Raw genomic sequence first — 26,058 nt, forward strand, 5'->3', positions numbered from 1 at the left:
AAACATTAAACACGTACACAGAGACAGAGCATTTGGAAGCTTGTATAATTCTCTCTGTGGGTGTCAATTAAATCTTTCAGCTCTGTCAACAGCACACACAAACACACACACGCACACAAATTCTCTTTCAACAGCTAGTGCTTCGTCAACACCGGCTGGCTTGGCAAGCGAGAGAGAGGAAAGAAAAAAAAAAAAAGGAGGACTGCGAGAGAAAGAGGGGAGAGAAGATGCGTTGCAGAGAAAGAGAGAAAGACAGATAAGAGACGGAGAGCAGGTAATGTGAGAGCATGAAAGCACTGCAGGTAAGGAAACACTGCGGTCACATGCGCTCACACACATTGGTCTTATTTCATGTATTTTCTGGGTCTCAGAGCTGCACAGGGCAGTGCTGACACTGGCAAATGAGCTATAACCTAGATAAGAAATGCAAAGGTATCAAATCACCCCTCCACACACACTCAAAAGAAAATACTCCATCTTCACCCACAGGTCATCACAATACATACACATATATATACATGGTTATATTGCATATATATTGCAAGTCTTGCAACAGAATGTGGGGCCTTATAAGGGTTGAGGGGAGGGGCCTCTGTGGCTCATCCCACAGATACTTGATCAGTTTGGGATCTAGTGAATTTAGAGACTAGGTCAAAAAATGCTGTAACATCCACCAGGTTGATTTTCCCACCAGAGCATTGAATTATCACTTGAAGTTAATCAGTGTCGTTTACTTCTCCTGTCAGTGGTTTTAATGTTGTGGCTGATCGGTGTGTGATTATATATATATGTGTGTGTGTGTCTATTCTATATGATCATGGTGTCCTCTGAACATATCATACTGAACAAACAGCAGTGTGCCACAGGCAAACTCAGCACAGAACTACACTGTCAAACTAGTTTGAGTGTTGTGTGAGAAACATTATTGCACAGCGCAGCACAAAGCAGGCCACATTGTGCGACTGAAAAGGCGAACGCACATGTGACACCGTCATCCCAAAGCCCTAGCTGAATAAACAACAGAAGTCTGCATCCTTCTGGGTGGAGCGATCTGTTGCAGAACATTCGCAGGTTCCGCTCCCCGCCGAGGTGTCCTGATAAAGACTTTGAAGCCAGACTGACTCGGTCGACGTAGACTTTTCTCTTGCATGGGGTGTTTTATTGAAATTCTGAAGTCTAATCAGGGAACAGGGACGGGAGAAATCAGCGGAGTCAGTGAGGTTTTTGGGGCAACTGACAGCCACTATGATCGTACAGCGATCTTGTGCTATAATAGACTGAAAGTAGCTTTTAGTCAAGTAAAGCTAAATCATTGACTTGTCTAATTTCATGCTGATCATTGTCCACAACCTAGTGTGACATCATTAGGAAGCGATTCATTGAAGTCTCAACCATTTTCATTGAAGAATGCGTAACCAGAGCAGCCATCGATTCTCTCTGTGTTGTTGTGAACAGTGCATACCAATCATTTCTTGAGAAAGCCTCACTTACACTACACTTACTTACACACAGCGTGCAGGCCACAATTACTGTAAGTGGCATGTTTGCACATTTGTGAAACCCAGACATTTAGTTGTCTTCTGGCTACTCTGTGTGATGAAGACTCAGTGACTGCCAACTAATTAATCCAAATGACCATCGTGCTTCAAAGTTTCTGTAAATCATTCTGAACCATAGCCTGCATGTTGAGTGAAAGGACACTTGGTTGTAATTGTTGTAGCTTTGTCAAAATTCCCAAAACTCTGTGTGCTCATGAAGGCGCCTTTCGGAATACTGAATCCTGCTTTCGCCGCCAAACATTTTAATCTGTCACTGCGTAGAGGAGATTACATTTTTCATCCAAGAGTCACAGATGGAAGACCATTTGTTCTATTACTTCTGGTTTCAAAATTATTCAAAGGGCTTACAGTAGGTTGAGTAAACAATCAACCCGAAGCGGATGGATACAAATTCATTTTCAAAAAAAAAAAAAAAAGGTGGTGGGTTTGAATGTAGCCAGACCATAATATGCCCAATCAGAAATATGGCAGCTCCGGACAAATGACGCGCAGTGAATTAATTGGAAAAACAGCAATGAGAACCAAGATAGAGACACAAATAATGTCAAAATACGGTTGTATTCATGTTGTGGTTGTGACACTTTCAGGTCTTGGACAGAACAGTCGCTCAGAACCCACCTCTAAAGGACCTCTGACGTTGACAAGGAGGAGTTTAGGAAAAGTTAATTTTACCCTTTTTTGTTGTATTATTTCCCCAATCTTAAATCATTATTACATTTTTAGTCAGTATTATTATGTGGCCCCTATAGCAACTCTGTTCACTCCTTTGAGATGGTTGTAGTAATGTGGGCTAATGCATCTCATTTACACCTAAAGGCCCCCAGGGATTTCGGCACCTAGATCTTTTGAGTTCTAAGAATACATACATACATACATTAGTAATTCTCAATAATGTTTATGTGCATATTCTAGATATTGGTTCACAACACATCACGGCCTTTAATAGCACAATTTGTAAAACTTTGATACTCGTAAAAGCCTTAGTTAAGACTACCATCCTGTTTGACACAGAATAAATAAACTCTTACAATGTAGATGACGGTCCAAATGTGTTTGCATGTTCTCCATTTACACAGTAAAGGCTCATTTAAATGACTGAAATGCATTTAGCCTGAAATTTCACATCCACACACTTGTTCTTGCATGACCAATCATCACAGCAGGTGCTGATTCTGCTTGGGCTCTGCAAATGAGATAAACACACAGAAGCATTGGATGAATGCAGAAAGTAATTTCATGTATCCCAGCAGCATAGGACTGAACAGACAGTTCTATAAAGCTAATCCAAAAACGCTAAAGAAAGGCAACTGGTCGTGTAGAGATTCTTGAAGACGTTTCATTTGAGAAGCTCCTTCAGTTCTAATGGATTGGTGGGGAGTTGATGTTTAAATCACAACATTTGTAGGTGTAACCCATCAGAAACCTGCTTAACTCCACAAGTCCATTTGCCTTTCTTTAACATTTTTGGATATGCAATGACCTGGATGACTGTGAACCTTCACAGACATTTCAATAAAGCTACATCCAACAAAGTGGGGGCTCATGTCTATTACACTTGAAGTCATGGTGACCCAACATCATCTTTTGGTGTTTTGTCCTATCACTCATACCCAACGTGTGACAAAAGGACTACGCCAAAGGCTAATAAGTTCATTCATTTCAAAGATCAATATTGACAGAAGACTGGCAGGAGTCGGTTTAGATTGCCGTTAGCTACTCATACTGCATAGAGCAGCCAATAGGAGCTGACTCTCTTGCCACAAGTTCAGTACGATAAACAGTGGCCCAAACACCCAAAGGCTCATTATGTTCTCTGCTTTCACTCAAATTTGACATATGTCCAGAGAAAAGCTAGTGATGCAATTTTTTTTTTATATTGCACCTATACGTGTGTACATCTAGACATCCAAGGTATCTGGTAGGAGTTAGATCAGGCCTGAATAAGATAACAGAGTTGGGTATGAAAGTATTTTTAGAAACCATCTGAATCCCTTATGAATCTAGATATATAGTAACATAAGTTAAAAATGGCTAATGATCTGTAATCACCTGTGTTGCCGGGGACGCTGTAGGGGAGCTAACATTAATTAGCGAGAGCTAGTATAATCTCCTGGCAGTGACATTTATCATCTTACATACTGAAGGTAATTGACAGCACATGACAGCACATAATCATAAATGGTAAAGTCTGCTAATAGCTTAGAAATGAAATCTCTTATACCCTCTGCAAGCATCTAAAAACTTTGAAACTTAGTCCAGGATCCAAAGCTGCAGGCGCTGATCTTAGAGATCATAAGAGCCTAACTGTATGCAGGATATTTTCTATGGGAAACTTATAAAGCAACACAATTAAAGCATAACTGCAGAGGTTACCTCACTGTTAATAACATTAATGCAGAAAAAGCAGCAGTTTGGAGATTCTCCAACTGGCCATTGTTTGCCCATAACTACTGGTTAAGGTATCCAAGCTAACCCTTGTGCACAAGCTTGTTATACTAAAATATTATTGTTATTTAATGATGCATTAACAGTTTGCAGGCCACTAGATAGCCTTGAACATATCAAGTACTATAAGGCCAGTCTTGTTAGCAAATAATTTGTTCACGAGCAAGTTCTTAACTTCGTAACTGTGTTTAGTGTCAGTTTTCTTGCTAAGATTGTTAAAAAGCTTTGGGAGCTTCATCGCTGCCAGTGACACCTTATATAGTGCACACAGCCATTTGATCTAACGTTAATATACAAAAATATTCATTGGTGCAAAAGTCTAAACTCTGAGAGTTCGATTTTACATGTATCGTACACCAAGGAAATAAACCCAGCGGCAAACCATTTCACCGTTTAAGCCTGGGAAATAGTTTTTAATTGATTGTCCAACAATTTGCTGTTGCAGTTCACTGTGTGTGAATGTCATTTGCCATATCATCACAAATTAACTAAAAACTTAATTCCCCCGAAGCATGTCACTATGAGACAATTTGCAAAAAGCCATTAGAAAAGCAATTGGTAGCAATTTGAAAATTAACCCCCCCACTCCACCCCCCTTGCTAAAGCCAAATCCAAATAAACACTGTAAGCGCTAAATCTGTGGTGTCAGGAGTCTTTGAGCTGCCTTCAGCAGACTCCACATTATTACCAAAGCTGGACCGCTACGTGTCCTTGAGGGGCCAATTCATTAGTTAGCCGGAAAGCCCAATCAATCACAATGTATCTGGTAAGACTCTGGATCATAATTCAGCTCAGGTACAGCAAAGAGAAAAGACAGGGGGGAAAGAGACGATGGATGGATGGAGAAGCAGGCGAACAAGACAGATTGGCAGGCAGGGAGAAAGGAAGAGGGATGGCTGCGGCAGTAACCCTTAAACTTGCTCGGTGTTGCCGTCATTAGAAGTCACCTGTCAATTACAAATCTTGCAGTACATTTTATTTTCACCTCAAGGTCTCAGAGATTTATATATTTTTTTGGTTTTCTTGAAATGAAAACCTATTTTAAGAGCCAACTATGGTAAAATATAGTAAGGAATATGCACCAAGGACTGGAAACACTGTAGAAGCTTTACACATTGCTGTGACGACCTGGCTGCAAGGTCAGTTTTTTATCAGTTAATGCTGATAACAAGCAGCAAAACGCACATCTATTTTATTTTAGCCTGTCTTCACATTAATTCTTTCACAGCTCTATGGTCGTGGGGGCTTCGGATCCATGATAAGATATGAGCTATTGATTAGTGAGAGCAAGAGCTAAAGGAAGGCTTCTGATGCGCTCCCCTGGGACGTGAGCGCAGGGAAACATTCTCACGCATACACATAGACATGTACAAATAACCTCTGGGGGTGATCCCAGAGGTCTAAGTATGTCTCCTCTACTTGTCTGCAATTGTTCCCTCGCCTTCATTGATCCTTCATAGATCAATGTAATAAAATAGAAACAGGTGTAGCTCTGCACCCAGAGGAAACGGCAGCACATTAATCACAGCCCTGCGTCCTGATACACATGCATCCTGCTCCCCAGCCAACGCCAATTGGTTTAACAATGATTTTTAGGCCTCATCCGTCAAATTAGTAGAGTTTTAATGACTTCCGAGGCTTCCGGCTGCTTGAATGTGATGATTTAAATTGACGGTTATTTGGAGCCAAAGACGTGTAAAGTAGCTAAATGCATTTAATTAGCTATGTTACCTAATTTCAACTTCATGTACTTCTATGTCCATGGAAAATAAAGTATCTATCTATCTATATGAAACTTCTTCAAAACACTGCAAACTTAACAATGTTTAGCTGAATACTTGAGGTTAGCTTGACATGTTAGCTTTGAGCTAAACTGAGCTAAACTGAATTAAATAGCCATTTTGAAGGAATTAGACCATAAAACAACAATACTCGAAGGAAATACACACATTAAGGAAAAAAAGTTACCTAGAATATGTGCATCAAGTATCTGTTCAGTGAAATTAAACTTTAACATAATTTTCTTTTCCAAAAAGTTAACATAGCTACATAACAGTGAGTTGGGAAACATATTATGCAAAATATGTTAGATATGTTTGGTAGGTTTTAGCTCAGCAGGCCAGCAAAAAGAAATGACATTTTTTTTTAAGGTTGATTGGGAAGGAAAGCATTATTATCTTTCAAACGAGTATAAAAAAATTACACAATATCAGTACTCTTACGGAGAAATTTTTTGAGCTGTTTCGTGAAAGCAACTGGGTGAGATGATCACAACTTAGAAGAATGACAGTAGCTTAGCAAAAAGGAGAACACTTAATTGCCAATAGGTCTGTGTCACACTTTCAAATACATTTTCGTTTTCGTACAACACACAAATCCCATGTAGGTTAAGAGCATATACAGTTCTTGCACTGTAAAATTGACAAAACCATAACGGACTGGTTTTAGTGTTTGTGCGTCACATTGCTCAACAGCAGTGCTGCTGCAGTCAGAGGGAAGATGGTGATACTGGGGAACTGGTTTATGAGATCTCCTTGTAAACAGTAACTTGCCAAGGTGCCAAACAGAACGGCGTAAAACCAGATGCCATGGTTTCGAAATGTTCCATTGTTGCAGTTTTAGCAGCATTCACTTTGGTTGACCATTCAGTATGTTTCTCTGAAGGTTCTTGTGACCAAAAAATCCAATCATTCCAAATCAACACTAATGAAATACATTGTGGTAGTAATATCGGAGCTATAGCTTGGGTTTGTAAGTGGTAACACTGCTACAAATGTGCAACACAAACACAGGAACTGATTTATCTGGGGTGGCTAAGGATAATCACTTTGAAATAAAGCATCAAGATGGAAGCATTAAACTCACATAGGTGCTGATCAGACCTGTTAGATGGACGAGTTTCATGTTTCAAAAGCAAGAGTGAGGATTACTTGTGCCACCCAAAGTCTAGATAAGAGGTCTGATCGCGAAACCCAAGTGGAAACGTAGGTTAGGATTAATGAACTGTGCTTTAAGGTTACAATGGGGGTATCAGTTCAACACAATAAACCCAATAAAGACAACAACCCTGGATCAAATAAGGACAAAGCAGCGTTTTCCATGCATTTACAGAACAACTTACAAACAATAAAGAACACTGATAAAATGATATCAAGAATTTAAAAGAACTATGAATGGAAGTATTAGCTCCAGGCGCAGACAATGCAAATAGTATAACTGAACAGACTTTCACTTTGGTTCAGTCAATTATCTCATGAGACTTGGTGTCACTTTTTTAGAAGTTGAATACTTCATTTTGGTCAAGAACTCATTATCTCTTTCAGACCACGGTCGTGGGGGGAAAAAAAAGAAGAAAAAGAAATAATAAAAGGACACAATTTGAATGAGAAATGAAATGAATTTATAGTAGTGTCGGCATGGAGGCCAACTAGGCCCCGGAGATGCTGTAATATTCTCTGAGAGCGCCGTCCTTTAGTATGCATCTGCACCAAATTACAGCCAGGGAAAATAGGTGAAACTGGAGTATTTAACACGTAACACTTTGAAGCCGCTTTTTGAAAAAAAAATAAATAAAATGTTGTGCTCGTGTTGACAGTTTGCACAATGTTGATCCAGTTTCATGACCTTAGGCGCACATGAAACACACACAGATACTTGTGTGTAATTAGAGCAAGGCACGCAAGAAATAATCCAGCTTTTGTTTTAACGGTTGGAAAGTTGACTCTTTGAGACTGGGACGACCTGAACAGACAGATGACGGGACAGTTTTAGAGTTGATCAGCCTCTATGAGCCACGAGCTAACCTGAATTGGACGGTAACTTGTCACTCATCTTATTTAAAGTGGTAGGAGTTCCCTACACCTCGGAGCATTTTTCCATGAATTTAAATAAAATCAGACTTTTTTTTATTAGCTAATAGCTATCCTCAGTTTCTATCCCATTGATTGAGCTTGCTTGAAAAATTAGCGTGCCAACATCAGTCATTTCATTGGATCACTTGCTGGTCACGATGCAGCTTGTGGGTGGGCTTAAAAGCCGCTGATTGGCTTGTTGGTTGGTTTGCTTATTGGATGAACAGCTAGAATGGAAATGGGTGGGTCTGGGCCAAAAATGGATGGGCCCAGGCCCACTCGGGCAAAGATAGTTGTGCTGCAGGTGCTATTAACACCACTAAATGGTTTGAAAATGGCAGCCGAGCAGCTACACCGGAGTCGCATTGGTGGATTTGTCTACATTTAATGAGGCGGCTGGTGGGGAGGCGAGGTATTGTTTTCCCCTCTCATCGGGGCTGCATTGAGTAATTTGCAGTAACCAGGGAGATGCCTTCCCTTTTCATCCCTTTTCAAATGGCCGCCTGACTGTGGAGGATGCCAAAAATGCCCGGGTACCATTCCTGAGCACATTGTTGGAATTCAGCAGCTACAAATGTGCCCCCACAGCTTAATAACATGTCAAAGAAAAACGAACAGTGTAATTAAAGCAAGGATCCCATTAAATGAAAAAAGTAAAATTAAGAGGGAAATGTTTTGTAATTAAATGTGCCTAATTATATAGGATATTGTTATTTAGTCCTGGTAGTGTGATGAGTAACAGCAGTTTTTAACCTTTTTGTTCTGCAGGACTAAACCATTGGGGCCATAATCACAGATGCAGTTTGAAAGCTATTATTTTGAAGGAGCCCACTGGTGGTTTTTGGTGTGGGTTTATTTTGATATGAAAGTCTGACTGCATCAGGCGTGCACTCATATTTCTGTGATAGCTAGACAGTGCAATTGTGATGTTTGCGAACAAACAGAATTCGTTGAACGGCTCTTTAAAACAGTTCTTTAAATGGAACAAATCCACAAGAACCCAGATCCCATCTCTATTACACAGATGTGGGTCGAATGAATGCGAGCCATTCATGTCAAGTCGGGGGGAAGCAGCAAGATTTGGTTCTGTCACAGATAATCAAATTCATAAGTGGAGCTTAAACTCCCAGTGTGAGATAACACCAATGACATCGGTATGACAACTATGATGACACAAACTGTAAACAGACTCTTGAAACTGCACCAAAAATACAATAATTATGTCACTTTAACATAAAAAAATTATTCAGACTTCATAAATTCCCACACAATCAACACTTCAGAGTAGGTTCATACATCACAGAAATGAATGGAAACTAAGGGCTCCAATAATATAACAGCAAACAATAATAAATGGCATCAACATATTTTAAGCTCAGTGGTTTATATCCTTTGAAAAAAAAGTATTTCGACAGAGAAATTAAATTGAAACATTTCTGTTTGGTGCTAAAATATTTCACTTAGTGTTAACATTTATTAAAGCATGTTGTATTTCATTTACTGTTCACAACTTGGCTAAATAAATATTGTTGCCCAGTAGGTGATAATAAAAGCATTCAGAAAGTCAGGTTTTGTAACTCTTGAGGTGTTCAGGGTAAAAACTTAAAATGGCAAAGGAGGTTCAGGAACGTGTCAATTCTGAAGTCATGTGGGTTTTCCTGATAAGAGGTAATATAAAAAGTATATAATTCATATGTATGTGGAATAAAACGTAAAACACGTGGTTCCTCACACGTTTTCTCCTGTTCAGTAACCAAGAGACACATCAAACACACCTGGAACCATTATAGGGGAGGGCAATATTTGTTTTACAGTGCGCAAATTTACTCTACAGGAGAGACATTTCAACACAGGCTATAAATATAGTAAAACTAACCCAGTATCCCTGTTAGTTCAAAAAAAAAAAAAAAAAACATGAAAAATGGAAGGAATGAATTCGCATCTGAGCAAAAGTGGGAAGAAATGTATGGACAAAATGAGAAATCAGAAAATGACATGTATGTATCTGCCAATCCTAATGTAGCTTGTTTTTAAACACGCATCTAGCTCCTTTATGTGGATAAAGGAACAAGTAATAATGAATCCAGTTAATCCTTATCTAATTTTAATATCCACATTTTTTCCTGAAATATTCAGGCTGTGTTTCGAGTGCTGTAAATACGCTGCGATACTGAAGCATGAAGGTACTCTAACACATTTCCCAAGTGTTTTAGCTAAAGATTGTCTTTGCTAACAATGGAAGGGGGACCGCTGCACTAAAACATATTTTTTTTTTCCAACATTGTTTCTCATTCTATATAAATAATTCAACCTTGAATTCCTTTTATATGTTTAGTTCATTTCTGCGGAGATCCTGAGCCAATGTTTGCGTCTCTTTAGTTATTATCATTACATGGAGCCTCAGAATGTCTTTCAATTTTCCCCAACAAAAAGGAGGCCAAGGTCCTGGAATAATAATAATAATAAAAGAAAAAAATATTTCTTTTTAATCAAAAGCCTTTCAAACATCAGTAATCCTGTGGTCCACGTCTCAGTCTCTGCTTGTTCCTGGCTCACAGCGCCCCTTGTGGTCATCCCCATATTTAACGCAGCCTCCAATTCTATTTGCAGCAGGGCTTTGCCAGCTGTTTCTCCCCTCTCCCATAAATCTCTCCCCTCAAATAGACGTGCATTTCTCCCAGCAACCCCATCAGATGAGAATACACTCCGTGGCACATTGGAGAAGGTTTCTACAGTTAGGATTCGGCACAGAATTGCATAACTGTCTCAACAGTAGGTGGGATGATAACAGCACAGAGGAGAGAGAAAAAGGGAGCGAGAAAACAACCATGAGGCATTTGTGCATTGTTTTTTTTGTACTAATGTCTAGTGACTTAAATTACAAGGAAAATAAACATTTTTTTCTGTTTTCTAGTGATACCACTGTGGCCCCTCAAGGACCCCCGGAGCTTCCAGGAACAGAACACTGCACACGAGCCAAGTCACTGCAGTAAAATGTTGGACTGAAAAGACACTTCTTTTTTTTTTTTCCAGCCAATTTCACGTCCCTTTTATTTTATTTTGAATCTCTCTGTAACCGACAGAGACGGGAGGAAGAATGGGGGAAGAGTGAGAGCTCGGAGGGGGCGGACATATCAGATTCTCATTCCCCACCTCCCTCCCCCCCGCATCCCTTTTTTAGTTCATAACTGCCGTGCGTATTAATAATTAATGAGGACAATTCTCCGGCGTCCGGATGAGTCATGCTTTCTTGCTACTTGCCTTTCCCAAAAGCCCAAAAGGTTGGATTAACGCAGAAATGGGAAAACTGAATTTTTAACCCTAAAAAGGAAAGACATGAAAGTTTGATAGGCGAATGAGAACAGATGAGATACCTGCAAGACAATAATTTGGGAATGATTGAAAGAATGGGAAATCAAGTTGTATTCATGGATTCACTGTTTGGCAACATCTTCCTGAGAGGATCACAAGACGATCGGAGCACATACCAGTGTTTGAATGACATCTGAAATGTTTGGTGTGGCAGTACAAGCTGTTTAAGCTCAAAGTTAAGCTCAAAGGCAAAGATAAATTTGGTGTTGACTGTCAACACCTAAGATGCGGTTTTTACGACCTTAAGTGTAACCAACAGCGGTTTCTCTCAGCTCCCACGGCCCCATCCCGCGCACCGAAACAGACTTAGCAATCATATATTATGCTTGAAGGGCAGCCAGTGTTTGTACATGAACAAAACAAGCACAACAGCCTGTCACTTGAGCTGCAGTCAGTCCAACACCGAGCTGTCAGACAATCCAACTTGTTCTGTGAAAAACTCAAAGCAGGAGGGGATGAGGGAGCTGGCAGCTTCAGAGCGGAGGAGCCCGGAGAAGCTAAGAGCAAAAGAAATAGGGGGACACAGTAGCAAATAGGTGCCGATTTTAATACCTTGATTTCAACATGATTATACAAGAGAAAATTAACCAATATACAGGAGATTTATGACCGATAGAAAATTGTATTTATTATACTTTCCAAGATACATTCTATTCATTTGTAATGTCAATAAACACTCATAATTTTAACTTAACAATACTTTTTTTCTTTTTTTTTTAAATAAGGACCGGATAGAGTTGAGAAAAAAAGAAGAATTTTGAAATAGAACCTGCCTTGACAATATAACCTCAAACTAAATAAATTAAACAGAATTATTCGAAGCCATCATGACTGAGCATTTTCTTTTACTAATATTGCACATGGTGTTTTTAAGATACGCCTCCGTTCAGATCTAACAATTTTAGAGCCTCGATTCGCTGGAAACCCATCCCTCTCTCCTCTTGACACGTCTCCTTTCCCGACCCCCAACAACTCCATTGAAGCATGTCAAGTTTAATGCACATTTATTTTGGTTGCATAATGTTAATAAGAAACCTTTTACATGATACTGTGGGAGATATAAGAATAAGGAAACCGCTTGAAACTTCACAGACTCGGTCAGGCCTCGGCTCATCGTGCGACACAATAAAAAGGAAACATCACAGATCACATTTCACAACCCTTTATCCGGCGGGTCGAGTTCCTCAGTAAACCGAGAGACACAAAAAAACCCTTGAATCAACTCAACAGTCACTTCTGGTGGCCTGAATAAGCTCTGATGCATCGTTCTATCAAGTCCTTTCCGCTCTGTATGTATTATCCTTTTTAAATAATACCAATAACTCTTTAAATAATCCTGCATAGAAAAATAAATTAACTATGTTGTTAAATTTCTTTTACTACGAATTGAGAGCTGACAAGGGGAAGGTGGATCACCGATTGAATCATAGCGGTTTGTTTGACAATTCTGACTTGTAGTCTCTTGATGATGACGCTCCGTCGTACAGCATGAGTGTGAGTGTGTTCCTGTGTAGATGCGTCTTTCCTTGTAATTTACAAACCAGTCCCACAGATACAAATAATGTAAGACTTACAAAATAAATTCCTGGTTACGCTTACATGGCAAGCAGCTTTGTAATTTTTTTTTTTCATCCTTGGTTTTCTTTTTTTTTTACCCCCCCATTTTCCAGAAACATTGTCCTCTGACAGTGTATGTGCCGTTAGATTTCACCCAAAACATACAGTTACTGTAAGTAGCAATTTTGAAGAGAAACACAACTCCATTCAGAAGACACTATATTTAACATGGCTCTTTACACAAAAAGAAAAACAAAAACAAAAAAGAAGTCATGAAATCATTCCCCAATAGAGTTTCGCAGTGCCTCCGATTCCCATGAATGGAAAACAGGAGCCGCTTAGCCTCCCGGCAAAGAGCAGGTGTACTGCTACTGGTGTGTAATCCAGACAAGATGGCAGAGAGTCTGCAGCCGACTCCAGAGAGCATCCCCGAGAACAAACAGACAGCCCCGCAAATGGAAAAAAATAATCATTTCAAAAATAAAACTGAAGCAAAGTAGCATCCATTGAGTCAATGATTCTGTTAATCTCATTCCAGAAGTACCAATTTTGGATATTTTCCAAAGCAAAAGAACAACAACCAACGCTCCCTCCTTTTTCTTTTCTCTTTTTTTTTTTTTTTTAAACCGGGGCTGAAGACGGCGAGGTATATTCTCAAGCACAGTTTTCAAGACCCTTGAATTTGGTTGGAAAAAAAAAAACAAAAGGAGGAGAAAAGGAACAACAAGAACAACAAAAAAATAAGGAGATAAGTACCCATTTCAATAGCAGCAAAAAATACTATGACTGTCTGGTTGCTTTTAAGGGTGTCCTGTATGTTTGCAGGAATCATACATGTGGTGGCGTGGATAATCCAAAAAGGTCTTTTACTGTGAAATACATCCACGCTGATTCTAGTAATAGCTTTGTAGTGTGGAGCCATTTTGTCCATCTCTGCATTGGTCATTAAGGATTTCCAGAAGGCACTTTTTTGCTTTGTGTGTGTGTGTGTGTGTGTGTGTGTGTGTGGCTGCAGAGAGGGACAGACATAGAGAAAGAGAGTGAGAGTGAGAGAGAAGAGAGGCATGGAGGGAGGGAGGGAAAGAGAAAGAGAGAGAGAGAGAGAGAGAGAGAGATGGGGACAGGGCAGGAGAGGATTGAATGATGTGCGTGAGGCTTGAGGAGAACAAAGAGCCAGGGGAAGGCAGATGTGTTTGGCTGTCTGTCTGCCTGTACATGTGTCTGACTTCCTTGTCTATGCATGTATAATCAATGCACAAAATCAAACAAAACAATCCCTACATTTTACTCAGTGCAGTCTGCTCCTCGAGCACCTGCAGGTAATCAGGCGTTCCTTGGAGCTTTGCTTTTAGCTCGTAATACTCACTTTTCCTCTGCTCCACCACGATCTTACTGTGGTTCCCGCCTATCAGCGATGACTTCTTCATCTTTTTATCCAGCGTTTTCTCCGGGTAGCGGATCTCGTACCCGCCCATCCCTATACTGTTGAAATCTCTTTTGCTGTCCAGGAAGTTGTGGATGAACAAGCTGGGCTCTCGGTTGGGGAGGAACTCCTCGAGTTCATCTATGGTGCTGAGGCGTTTGTTGCGCTCCAGGGTGGAAAGTGAGTCTTTATCCTTGTCGGCGCTGTTCCGGAGGATGATTTTCTGCCTCTGCGAGTCTGCGAACTTGAAGCCGGCGTCCATGTCTGAGGAGCGTCCGATCCCACAGGTGTGGCTCTTGCCAATGTGCTCGATGGTCTGCGGGATGAACGTCTCGCCTCCCAAGTCGTCTCCTGGGATGGAGCCTTTTTTGCCAGACTTGTGGTTGTGGCGTCGAAGGTGCAACGACATGGACCCACACTCCTGATTCCCCAGCCCCTCCTGCCTGCCCACTGGTTTTTTATTCCGCCTCAGGACGAAGACTAAAAGGCAGAAGGCCACAAACACAGTGAGGATGAGCACCACGAGGATGCTGAGGATCATAATTGAGAGAGGCACAGGCCCTCCGGGTGGTGCTTTGCCAACTCCAGCAGGCGACACTGATGTCAAAACAGGGGTGGCGCTAGTCAGAATAAACGGTGGTCTCGCCATCCTAGGACACAGAATCTCATTTTTTAAGAGGCGGAGCTCAATGTTGGCGAACTGTACAGGGGAGGAACATTTCACCTCTTTGGCAGCCACTCCATCATTCAGCTTCTGTAGCCAGAGTTTGAGGGCGACCAGATCGCAGGAACACTCCCATGGGTTCCCTTCCAGGTCTATCTGGGTCAACGACCGCAGCTGGTCCAAGACACCACTCACCGGCAGGGTCATGAAGTGGTTGTTTTTCAGATTCAGTCTGGCTAAAGAGACACCTGCAAAGACGTAAGCAGGGAGACTCCGCAGCACATTGTTGTTGAGATACAGGAGTTGTAGGTTCGGCATGGAGTCAAACGTGCCCGCTAAGATTTCCTTTATGGCATTGTATTCCAAATATAGGTACTGTAGGTTTGTCAGGCCCAAAAACATCTCTGGGTGTAACTGTTCAAGCTGGTTTCCATTCAGGTACAGTCTCCTCAGATTAGTGAGGTTAGCAAACACGCTTTTCTGCACAGAGACAATTTGATTGCTGCCAAGATGTAGTAAATCTAAGCCCTCGAACCCTTGGAAATCGCTCGGGCTGATATCACGGATATAATTCCCACTCAGGTGAAGCTTCTTGGCGTTTGGGGGTTTAGGAATGAGATCAGCAAGGTTTTTAATATTCCTCTCTTGACAGCTGACGCTGATGCCAAAATCAGAGGGGTGCGCTTTACAGCTGCAGGGCTGTGGACACAATAATGGAGGGGTCCGTGTCTGAAAGGAAACAATCTGGCTATTTCTTCCAAAAGGGGGTAAACCAGCCACAATACCATTGCCATAAATCTTTGATGAGTCAGTAGTTTTTGGCGCTTTTGTGGCTAGGGGAGCCATGGTGGTCGGGGACATTTTGGAGGGAAACTGCCCATTCTCAGGTGGTGCAGGCGGCATCCTAACATCGAAGTCACTTCCTGTCCCCATGGGACACAGCTCCTGTTTGTTGGTTTCTTTCAGGAGCCTCCCATACAGGTCACTTGGGGTTTCACATATGGCCTCGCCGATAAAAATGTTATAAGGCATGTTTTCAAGCCATGCCTTGAGAGGCGCTAAATCACAGGTACAATTCCAGGGGTTGTCGTCCAGCTGCAGCTCTACAATGCGCCCGATGTGCTCCAGAACCCCCAAATAAGGAAGTTTCTGGATCCTGTTCCCCCTTATATCCAGGTGTGTGAGTGAGGCAAAGCGAAATATGTTATCAGGAAGTGCCTGTATCAGATTATCATTGAGGATAAGCACTTTTAGTTTGTGCAGTTTGTTGAATGCTCCCTTTTCAATGTATTTTATCAAGTTGTAGTCAGCCTGTAGGTATTCCAGGTTTTCTATGCCTTGAAAAGTGTCTGCTCGCAGCACCTTTAACTCATTATTGTTCAGGTGCAGCTGCTTCAACGCACTCATCCCCATGAATGCTCCACCTTCGATGTTCTGCAGTTTGTTGTTGCCCAGCTGCAGTGACACAGCGTGGGTGAAGTTGAGGAACGAGTTTGGGTAGAGTATGATTAAGAAGTTGTTCTGGAAGTTCATGTGATACAGGGAGGAGGCCGGAGGGATGAGCTGTGTGGGTCGATAGACGGTGATCTTCTCACAGTTGACGTACAGCACGTTTTCCACTGACATGCAGGAGCAGGCGCTGCAGGTCTCGGCCATCAAGTCCGAGGCGGACGGGTCCACCATCGGGGGTCCGTCCGACATGGAAGGGGAGGAGAGAGAGGAGGAGAGGGAGCCGGAGAAGGAGGAAGAAAAGGCTGCCAGCAGGAGTACGAGCAGCATCTCGCCGGTTATAAATCCTCCCCCAGAAAACCATTTAGTAACCTTTGGAAAGAGAAAAAAGAGACAGGTGCATGCACAAACATTCGCGCATCAAAACCAGAGACGCATGCGTGCACACACACAGAAACGCACACACAGAAAGCAAAACGTCAAAATACATATTTGAGATTGATTTTACTGCATTCCAATATGTAATCCATTTTCATTGTTCAGCTAGATCATTTTTATATTTTACTGTAAGAGATATATTCAAAATACTACATTTATGAGACACATTTTTGCACTTTTTCCACTCATTTTAGAAATGCAGTGAGTGGCAGCACAATGACTCTCCCCTAATCACTGGACAGCATAAATATTCTGATGCAGATTATTTAACACTGCTGGAAAAGTACCACATGCTCTAGAAACGACATGTGAACTGCCACACCGCCTTCTGCCATCCAAATCATGGGGCATCATCTTGGAAATGTCAAATACAGAAGCATGACTATGTTCTTCACCCCTGTCACATAATCAAAGTCAAGCAGCTGCAGCTTTCTTTTTTCACGGGGGTCTCATTTGAAAGCCGCCACCACCACCATCATGAATAAGCAGCACATTCGGGTTATTTAGAAAAGCAACTGTGAGAGCACAGGGAAGAGGAAGAACTGGGACTGTGCCCATTGCTGACATATTGAGAGGGTTTTAAGCGGCACCCATTAATCACGAGGAGAAGCGCCCCCCGCCCCCCACCTCTGACACCGAATAGAAGAATAAATTAAAATGGTATTGAAAATGTAAAATATATAGTCTTTTTTTGGAGCACGGGTGAAATTAAAATAAATAAGACTTACCCGAAGCTGTGGAGGTAATTAATGCAGCTCCCTCTGGAGACGCGGGGCAGCATTGGTGAGACATGGATGGAGACGTGCGCAAACGGTCCTCCCAGCTGAAGTAGATCGCAGACAGTTACGGGGGTGCAACAAGGTTTCTCCAGTCCCTACATCCCAGTCTAGGCTTATGTAGATCAACCCGAGCCAAGCAAACTGGAGGGGGGAGCGGAGGAGAAGGAGAAACAGAGGAGGAGGAGGGGAGGGGGGTCCGATTTCACCCGATGCGTCTCTTGCTGACGGGCTCCTCTTGCTTGGAACAATCACCCCTCTGGTCGTTCGGTCCCCAGGGTGGTTGTACTACCTCCATGGGAGAAAATGCATTTGCTTGCGGGTGAGATAGAGACAGATAGGCTCAGGGAAAAGGAGAGAGAGGAAGGGAGAGGCTGACAGCTTTTAGAGATCTTGGCGGCGCGTCCGGCTACTCCAAGGTGTGAAAAAAAGCGCAAGGTGAACGGCGATGCGGTGAAATAAGTCCGTCATTCTTGGAGTTTTTTTTAAGGGGAAACCGGATAATGAAGAGGGGCAAAGAAGTGAAGAAAATTAGGGCGAGGGGATGACCACCGCTGCGCGCCTGGCTTCAGCTCGGCTCAGGAACCCCTAGCGATCCGGTGAATAAATACTGGTTTGTTTCGAGCGAAGTTGCGCACCGGGATAATGCTTCAGAGGGCGAGAGCGGCCAAAAGCTTCCCATCAGGTTACGCGAATCCGTAGATTATTTTCCATCCTGAAAGCATACATCCAGTCCAGTTATTTTGTCAGTGATTAGATGTTTGCATGCAGAATATATGCTTGTCTCGGGAATAGGAGGATTTTTTTTTTTTTTTTAAAAAAGACGAATTAAAAAAAAAAAAACAGGGCTGTGTCTGTAGGGCTTCCCCTTTCCCCGAAAAAAGGGGGACAAAACACAGAAAAGCGGAGAGAAACAAGAGAAATAAGTCAGGGCAACAGAAACCGGTGCGTAAAAATGAATAATGCAGTTATTCAGTCTTTAGTCCGCGGTGGTGCAAGTGAGGAGCGCTTTCCCTCGCTCCCATCGGCCCCGGAAAAAAAATAGAATCAAAATAAACTTAACGAGGAAGTGTTGAAATCGTTCCTATCCAAATCAACCAAAAAAGAGAAAAGAATATCCAGGTCGTGGAGTTGGAGGAGAGCAAGCTTGTGGTATCCCCCCCTCCTGTAAAGACAGAGCAGTATCCGTGTCAGGCGCGTAAGTATGCTGGCTCCTTCTGCAGCCGCATTCACTGAGCTTCCCACACGACTAAAAGAGGAGAATGCAGAGATGTAGAGAGAGAGAAGGGGAGGGAGGGAGAGGAGAGAGAGGGAGAGAGCGAGCGACAGAAAGAAGGAGGGGGGTCTCTCTCACATAGACCGAAAAAAACAGAAAAAAAGGAAAACTTCAGTCCTTGAAACAGATCCATTATGTTGAGCGCGCACTATTGATGTCTACATGTCTCCATTACGAATTATGATTTACTAATTATTCTCTAAAAACAATACGAGGAGGCTCTCACCTGTTTTCTATCTCTTCCTCTCGTGTAACCTCCAAGGAGATCGAGATCAAAGCTGATGAGAAGCGAGGAAGGGAGTGTGTGTTCTGATTTTGTGGTGAAAAAATAAAAAATTTAAGAAGTAGAAGGAGGGAAAAAAAGGGCTTTACCTGCCAAGTAGTCGCACGGGGGTTGACTTGCACGACGTGGGCCGAGCGCGTCCCCGAGGTGCGATTGGACAGAGAGGGTGTGTGCGTGTGCCTAAAAATCGGGCACGGGAGCGCGCATGTGAGCGGCATTTTAAATAGGAGAGAGAGAGAGAGGGAGCGAGAGCGAGAGAGGAGAGGGTGTTATTATTCAAGAGTGCTGCAGTCAGAAGGGCTGCAAGAGGAAAACGGAGAAGGAGGTGGGAAATCAGTCAATCAGAGGCTTGTGCGGTTCACGTTTTTTCCACTCCACTTGTGTTTTCGCAGGAGGGAACGCAGCAAAGAGGGGAGAGAAGATGTGGGGATGGATGGAGCGGATGAGAGGAGGAAGATGGAGAGGAGAAAAGCGCAGGGTATGGCAACACCGCTACTTTAAATATCCCCCAATTATATAAATACTAGATCTCTCATTAGAACAGTGGGAAATATCTATCTATCTGTCTATCCATCTATCTATCTGTCTATCCATCTATCTATCTGTCTATCTGTCTATCTATCTATCTATCTATCTATCTATCTATCTATGTGAGATGAGCCCGGGGCTGAGTGGAGTGGCAGCGTGGCGCAGTCCTCGAGCGCCCAGCTGACAGGGGAATCGGACCTGAAACCTGACAGTGTTTCGGCCTCACCGGAAGCCTCGCCTCTGGTTTCCTCTTGCAACAGGTGCCGGAGCCAAAGAGACGCGCGAATAAAACCAGGCTGCGGAAAGGGAAGACGGGGAAGAAAGTGTGGATTGCGCAGCTGGACTGGATGCGTTTAACTTTTGATGCTTACGGTGACGGGGATGATGAGGATGATGATGATGAAGATAAAGCAGTGGGTGTGGGTGCAGAATCCCCCTGTGTGTTTAAAACGGTGTCCGTCACGACTCAAAATAAAAGAGACCACGAGTGTTTGATATTGTCTTCTTGTTTCTTATCGCTCCCTTTTCTTTTTTTTGTTTTTAAAATCTAAAAAAAAAAGTGTTCCAATGCATTCATTGTCAGATCCATGATTTTCATCATTCAGTGTAGAGGTCATAGTCATTTCGAACTTGTTACTTTCAGTCGTCTCCTAGTGTTAATATTAGGAGTTATGATCATTAATATTCACAAATTAAAATTAAAAACTGCTACAGAAAATGTATGTTCTGGAAAGAGCATAACTGCACACAATGATTGCCTTTAAATAAAACTACAACATCTTTCTTGTCTGACAGACATATTATGACAGACAATATTCCACAGTAAGAGAGTACACACATTGAGGGATTGTCGTAATGGTTGAAGAGCGAATCGTACATGCGTTTACGATGCTTTGACAGTCCTTTTGAAACGATCCCCCTCCACCGCACAAAGCCAGCTGCTAATTAAGGACCCTTCAGATTGTTATGTTATCACGCTTTGATAGAATATTTTGCCGTCTCGGTTGTTTCTCAGTATTTGTGAAAGAGAGCCTACTGAATACTGGGGAGTGGTTGATTTCACCTATACACAAAACAGCGCAAATCAAGCGCTCCTTCCTCAGTGTGTGTGTGTGTGTGTGCAGATTAACACATGATACTCAAAGCGAGCCCGTATGAGTACACTGATATTTGACAGTCTTGGACATGTTCCTACACTGGCTGTGAGTGGCCTGAGGAAAGCAGGCCTACTAGGGAATGAGCCAGACAGTTGGCAAAGCCTCCTGCTTCCGTCTCAGCTGTCGTTGGTAGTCTGGCCATGTGGCCGAGACGCTGCTTCCTGTGTCCAAACACTGGAAAAACCTTGAATCCTGTGTTGTCTAATCCAATTTCTTGGATAAACATTAAGCAATCTGATACGTCTTTTAAAAGGGCTTTTAAATATGCTGCGCAACTCATTTACTGGTGCTCCGTTTCTCACAGCCTCTGTGACTGCTGGGGACGCTCCCTGTGCTGCAGGGTGTATAGCATTTGATGTGTCGCCCTCATCTGGCCATAAATGTAACTGCACCCCCATTCATGAGTCAGGACCTGTCGTGTTGCTCAGGTGAGGCCTGTTCTCTCGGTTTTTTAAAAGTGCTCTATGGATTTTTCTAGCTGTGTGGCACGTTGCCACGATGTCTGATCAAATGCTGCGGCCTGGTTCTATCACAGACACCTGTTGCCTTGCTGCTGTTTGCCAGCAGCGGCTCTGATGCAAAACTAATATCGATGCAAATCTGATATTAGCACAAAGCCAATTCCTCTCCCCTTTTTTTTCCATTCAAGGCTTATATTAAGATTGTCTCCCTTTTTCCGTAATAGAGGAAAAAGCGGAGATTTAGTTATTTTAAAGATAAGATAAGAAAAGGACAATCAGTGACTGTGAATAGAGTTTACTCTGCAGCAAGAATAATTAAGTGGATTACAGACATAAATAAATAAAAAACATAATAATAATAAAAAATAGGAAAGAAAACGAAGGGAACCCTGAAGAAGGCTTCCTCGACAATCCGCTCACCTCGCTTTAAATCGCATCTTTATGTGAGACACACCATGTGAGCACAAAGTGAGGCCTGCAGTGTGTCACTATGGGTCCTGGTCTGCAGTTTAGTAAAGCCTTGTGTAAACTGTACAAATGGGCCAAGTGTAACACAGAGTTTCACTGTTCAGCGTTAGAAATGCTACAGAGGTGATGTGGTGTGAGTGAAGATACACGACAACATTAACTCAGATTAGATCATCTCTGAATGCTAATGTTTTACAGTAAAGTATAAAACCAACAAAAGCACAGTTCATTATGCAAATTACATAAAATGATAAAACTACTGATGCGTTAATATGAACATTGCTATTACCTTGCATGCTGCTCATAGAATATTAATTTCATTCAATTACTGTATTTTCTTAATCCATAATTTGATATTATCATCTGTGTATTTATTAATGCTTTCTGATAATTAATTTTAAACTTTTTTGTATTTTTTTGCTTGTTAATTATGTTTATTATGTAAGGATTACCTTTAGTAATGGATTTATCAAACCAAAATGCACCACAGAATGCATCTTACATTTTTAAAATATATATTTTAAAAGTTACTTTATTTGTATATGACTCGGTCTACATGTAACCGACGCTTTATAGGAGCAACAGCAACACAACTTCCTTGAAGGATAAATAAAGCGTTCTGATTCTGTATATTTATTATGAATCTTGTCCTGTTTTCTGTCTGTTCTGTTCCGGAAAATAGAGGAAAATGGCAATACAAGTGCCTGAAGATTAAGCTGAAGTACCTAAATAAATGTTCTGTTGAAGGCGTTTTTACACCTAAGCTTGTTCCAAAACCACGAGTGTTTCCCGTCCAGGTTGGTTTGTTTGGGATCACAGCCACAGCACTCCATCCAGAACAAATTAACCTAGAGGAGACCGGATAGAGAAGGTGGCCTTAGCCCGATTAGAAACACTCTGCATAACGATTTGTTTGCAGAATCTAGCAGTTTACTTTCTGCAGAACAGGTCATTGTATGCCTCTAGAGCGAGTCTTTCATTTCTAATACAGTAAACTGGTGCAGATGCAAAATTTTCAAAGCAATTATTTCATGATTTCCTGAAATGACCAATCACGAAGCGGTTTGCAAGCACATAGGATGTGTCAGAACTTTGTCTTTTTTTCACCAACGAACCAAAGCTACAGTAAACGCACTATTGCAATGATATTGCATCAGCTGCTCGAGGAAGGAGCATCAACATCTCCCAGTGCTGTCCAATTTCTCCACCACCTGGCACCTTCCCTTCAAAAGATGTACATCCTCATAAATTCACTAATCTAAAATTCATTGTTTCAGGACCATAGAACAGCTAGTTCCTTTACTTTTTAGAAAACTTCTCAAACAACAGTAAATATTGCTGGACTATTGCTTTCAGTCATGGATTCACACATCTGTCTCGAGTGCAGCAGATTCCGAACAAGGCAACAAGTACTCCAGGAATTATTTTTTATAGAAATTATATTAAATCATATCCAGTTGAAAATCCGATAGGATGGTGCATGTAGCAGTGACACCCAGTAAACTACACTCTGCTCATGGTAATAGAAGAACATGTCATGCAGAGCAACAGCGTGGCTCACTGCTGTGTCTCGAGTCATTTTTGGAGAACAGTGAAGTTGTACGTATGGCCCGGAGGAAGAACTGCAAAACCCCATTATTCATTCATGAAGACATCAGACTTTACAAGCAGGCTGTAAATTAATGCGAGCTTTAATATGTGAGCGGCCCACAGCCAGGATGACGACAGACACATGTTTGGGGTTTATTTGGATACACTTGCAGTAATTGTGCCGTTTCCTGACACATTACAGCCACTCAGCTCTGCTGGATTCCTATACAACATTCGCCAGATGCCCCAGGAAATGTAAATCCGTCCCCGTTTGGAAAGCTAGAAGGACTAGCAGCAGGGTTCTGAGTCATGAGGATGGAGGGGCGCTGCTAAACATATTCAGTGTCTGGGTCAGCACTAATCACAGGAAAATGCCTGCGCTGAAGCCTCGGTGCTCACTCCTGATTGATTGTCACGCACAGCGAGCTCTGCGGCCGCCATTTAATACCAGGCTGTCACCACTCTGAACTGACCTACATGTGCACAGGGACAACACCTGCTCATGCAAACCATGGAGACCAAAGACAGATAACCGTCATTTTATAAGGAAGCACAACGATCTGGCAGATTTCAGTGGTGTCACCCGTATGCAGATAAATTACGGTGACAGTAACAAGGTAATTATAAGCTGATGGCAGATTTAAACTTCCTAAAAGTGTTCTAATTGAATATGAATAACGGGAAGTGGCTTATTTTTAATTACAGCAACAGACCTTATTTCACTCGTCTTGCTTTGAATATAAAAATGCAAACATACAACATCGCCCATCTTGTGATTCAGTGTTCTGCTGGAAAACGTTTGCACCCGTTATTCATGTGGATGTTGCTTAAATATGACACCCCCAAGAAGAAGAAGAAAATAGCTGGTACGTAGTTATAAATTACAAAGGACATTTCCAAGAAAGTTACTAATATTACAGTTTAATGTATAAAATGTCAAGAAAATCTGGATAATTTATTAAATTTTTGATAAACCGATGCCAACATCCCTCTGTTTTCTATGAAGACAAACTGGATCGAAAATCACTGAATCCCTTTATTTGGGAATTTTGTATTTTGTAATTTTGTATTTGATTACTTATTAACTGTGGAATATGATTTATTTGTTAATCTAATCATGTGGAAATGCGACGATTTACAAAGACAATTCTTTAATTTATCCCACAGTGGGGATAAAATTATGAAATTATTAATTAAAATGGCAAATAATCCAAAGAAGTGGTTCTTGTTTTTGTCAAAATGGAACTTAAACTCTTGGTATTCAGAGGATAATGTTGTCTCAACTCATTGGTTCAGTCAGCGATACTTTCAACAGGATTAGGGATGGGATTTACAGTTTTTTTCTGAAAGGTACGGATGCACAAGTTCCAGCTCCCTCCCTCCATAAAAACACAATTTTTATATTTATTTATTTTTCAGAAGCCAGCCTGGGGGTATCATTTTATCTGGGAACAACGATATGGTTGAAGAACTTGCGTGTTCAGAACAGCTTGCAGCTAAGACTCAGTTCCCATCGTTCGTTTCTCTAAACAGCATTTTTAATAGAAGGTGGTTGTGGCATCCATCATTTAGCCAATTAAATTCCATTCATTTTTAACAAGGATGAAGTCACAGCAAAGTGGGCAGACACATTTTAGCCTTCAACTCTTAATGAAAAATTAAATATGACCAGAGCAAGCAGTGATTACAGTAGCTGTTGTCACCAACAAAACTCCTGGCGACTCTGATGTGTAGCTACATGTTGGATGAGTGACGGCTATGAGAGGTGGGTCCTGACACTCTGACGGATTTTCTGCAATGCCTCGACAGAAAAGCATAAACTTGATGTAACATCTTTTCTGTCGCTCGTTCTAAGCCCTCTATCACATCTGTCCTCCGTGTTTGCTTACTGCCCGTCTTGGGGTCAGGGGTCGCAAGATAAATCTGAGAGACTGTGAGGTGATTAATGGGACCGGGAAGAAGGCAAAAAGAAATATCACTTTGCTTCAGACGGATTTCTTTCTAAAGAAACTAAATCTAAAATCCTAATCTGGGTTTTTGTGTTTTTGTTTTCCTCTGCTTGTGTTATCATTGAGATTTTAGCAGGTTTTTCAGGTAAATTCTTCTGGAAATCCAGCACTGGAGTAAATACTTCATAAAATGCTTCAAAATGTTGAATGTCTATTCCATTTCAAAACAAACGGTAGGTAGATAATACAATACTGATGCAGACCCAAGTGTGTTAGTTTTGCATTAGTTAGTTATTTGATGCTATAGAAACAGGATATGACATCACAGAACGATTTGCATGGCAACTGGTAGTCGTAACGAAGGAGGCAGAGCAGAGCACAGTATTAATTTATTTTGAGTGAGTTTGGACAAAGTGTGGGCGTCATCCACGTTGCTCCACTGTCTAAATGCACTACTGCACAGAATCTTACTCAGATCAGGTAAGATGGTATATACCTAGTGTCAGTTCGGCCAGTGCAAGAAAGTGGGGATGGATAGTCCATATTTATATACGTCTAAGGGCACCCACACCAGTTTATATTGGTAGGAGTAGCTCAAGTTCCTTTCAGCTTAAAAAAATATATAAACACTGATTTTTACATGAATCATTTTAAGTCAGACCAAACATAAACGCTAAAATTAGCCTCCTAGAGCAGGCAGTTTGCTGACCACTATAAAGAAAGTAGCAAGTCATTTCACTTTCATGGTCGGCCATATTTATTGGAAGAGGTTCACAGGCGGGGAGATAAATCAAAAGAGAGACGAGACACGG

At 41.7% G+C, this 26,058-nt stretch overlaps 1 protein-coding gene and 1 long non-coding RNA gene across 4 annotated transcripts in view; one reads left to right on the forward strand and one right to left on the reverse strand.

Moving 5' to 3' along the window:
- Positions 1 to 1,662: 1,662 nt before the first annotated feature.
- Positions 1,663 to 26,058, reverse strand: part of slitrk4 (SLIT and NTRK-like family, member 4) — a 30,979-nt gene continuing 6,583 nt past the window's right edge. The window contains exons 1-3 of one of the 3 annotated variants that reach the window (XM_047585434.1): positions 17,487 to 18,765; positions 14,151 to 16,692; positions 1,663 to 2,742 (exon numbers count right to left, since the gene is read on the reverse strand). In XM_047585434.1, the coding sequence (XP_047441390.1) occupies positions 2,714 to 2,742; positions 14,151 to 16,650 (2,529 nt within the window). In that variant the 5' untranslated portion in view covers positions 16,651 to 16,692; positions 17,487 to 18,765 and the 3' untranslated portion in view covers positions 1,663 to 2,713. Of the gene's footprint in view, positions 2,743 to 11,753; positions 16,693 to 17,486; positions 18,766 to 26,058 lie in introns of those variants that run through there. The other 2 variants (XM_047585436.1, XM_047585433.1) reach the window with 2 other exon arrangements.
- On the forward strand, positions 19,355 to 20,123 carry LOC125008261. Its single transcript, XR_007112864.1, has 2 exons — positions 19,355 to 19,571; positions 19,749 to 20,123. It is a non-coding gene; the product is annotated as an uncharacterized LOC125008261 (long non-coding RNA).

The sequence above is a fragment of the Mugil cephalus genome, chromosome 5, assembly GCF_022458985.1.
Source record: "Mugil cephalus isolate CIBA_MC_2020 chromosome 5, CIBA_Mcephalus_1.1, whole genome shotgun sequence".
Taxonomy (NCBI): Eukaryota; Metazoa; Chordata; class Actinopteri; order Mugiliformes; family Mugilidae; genus Mugil; species Mugil cephalus.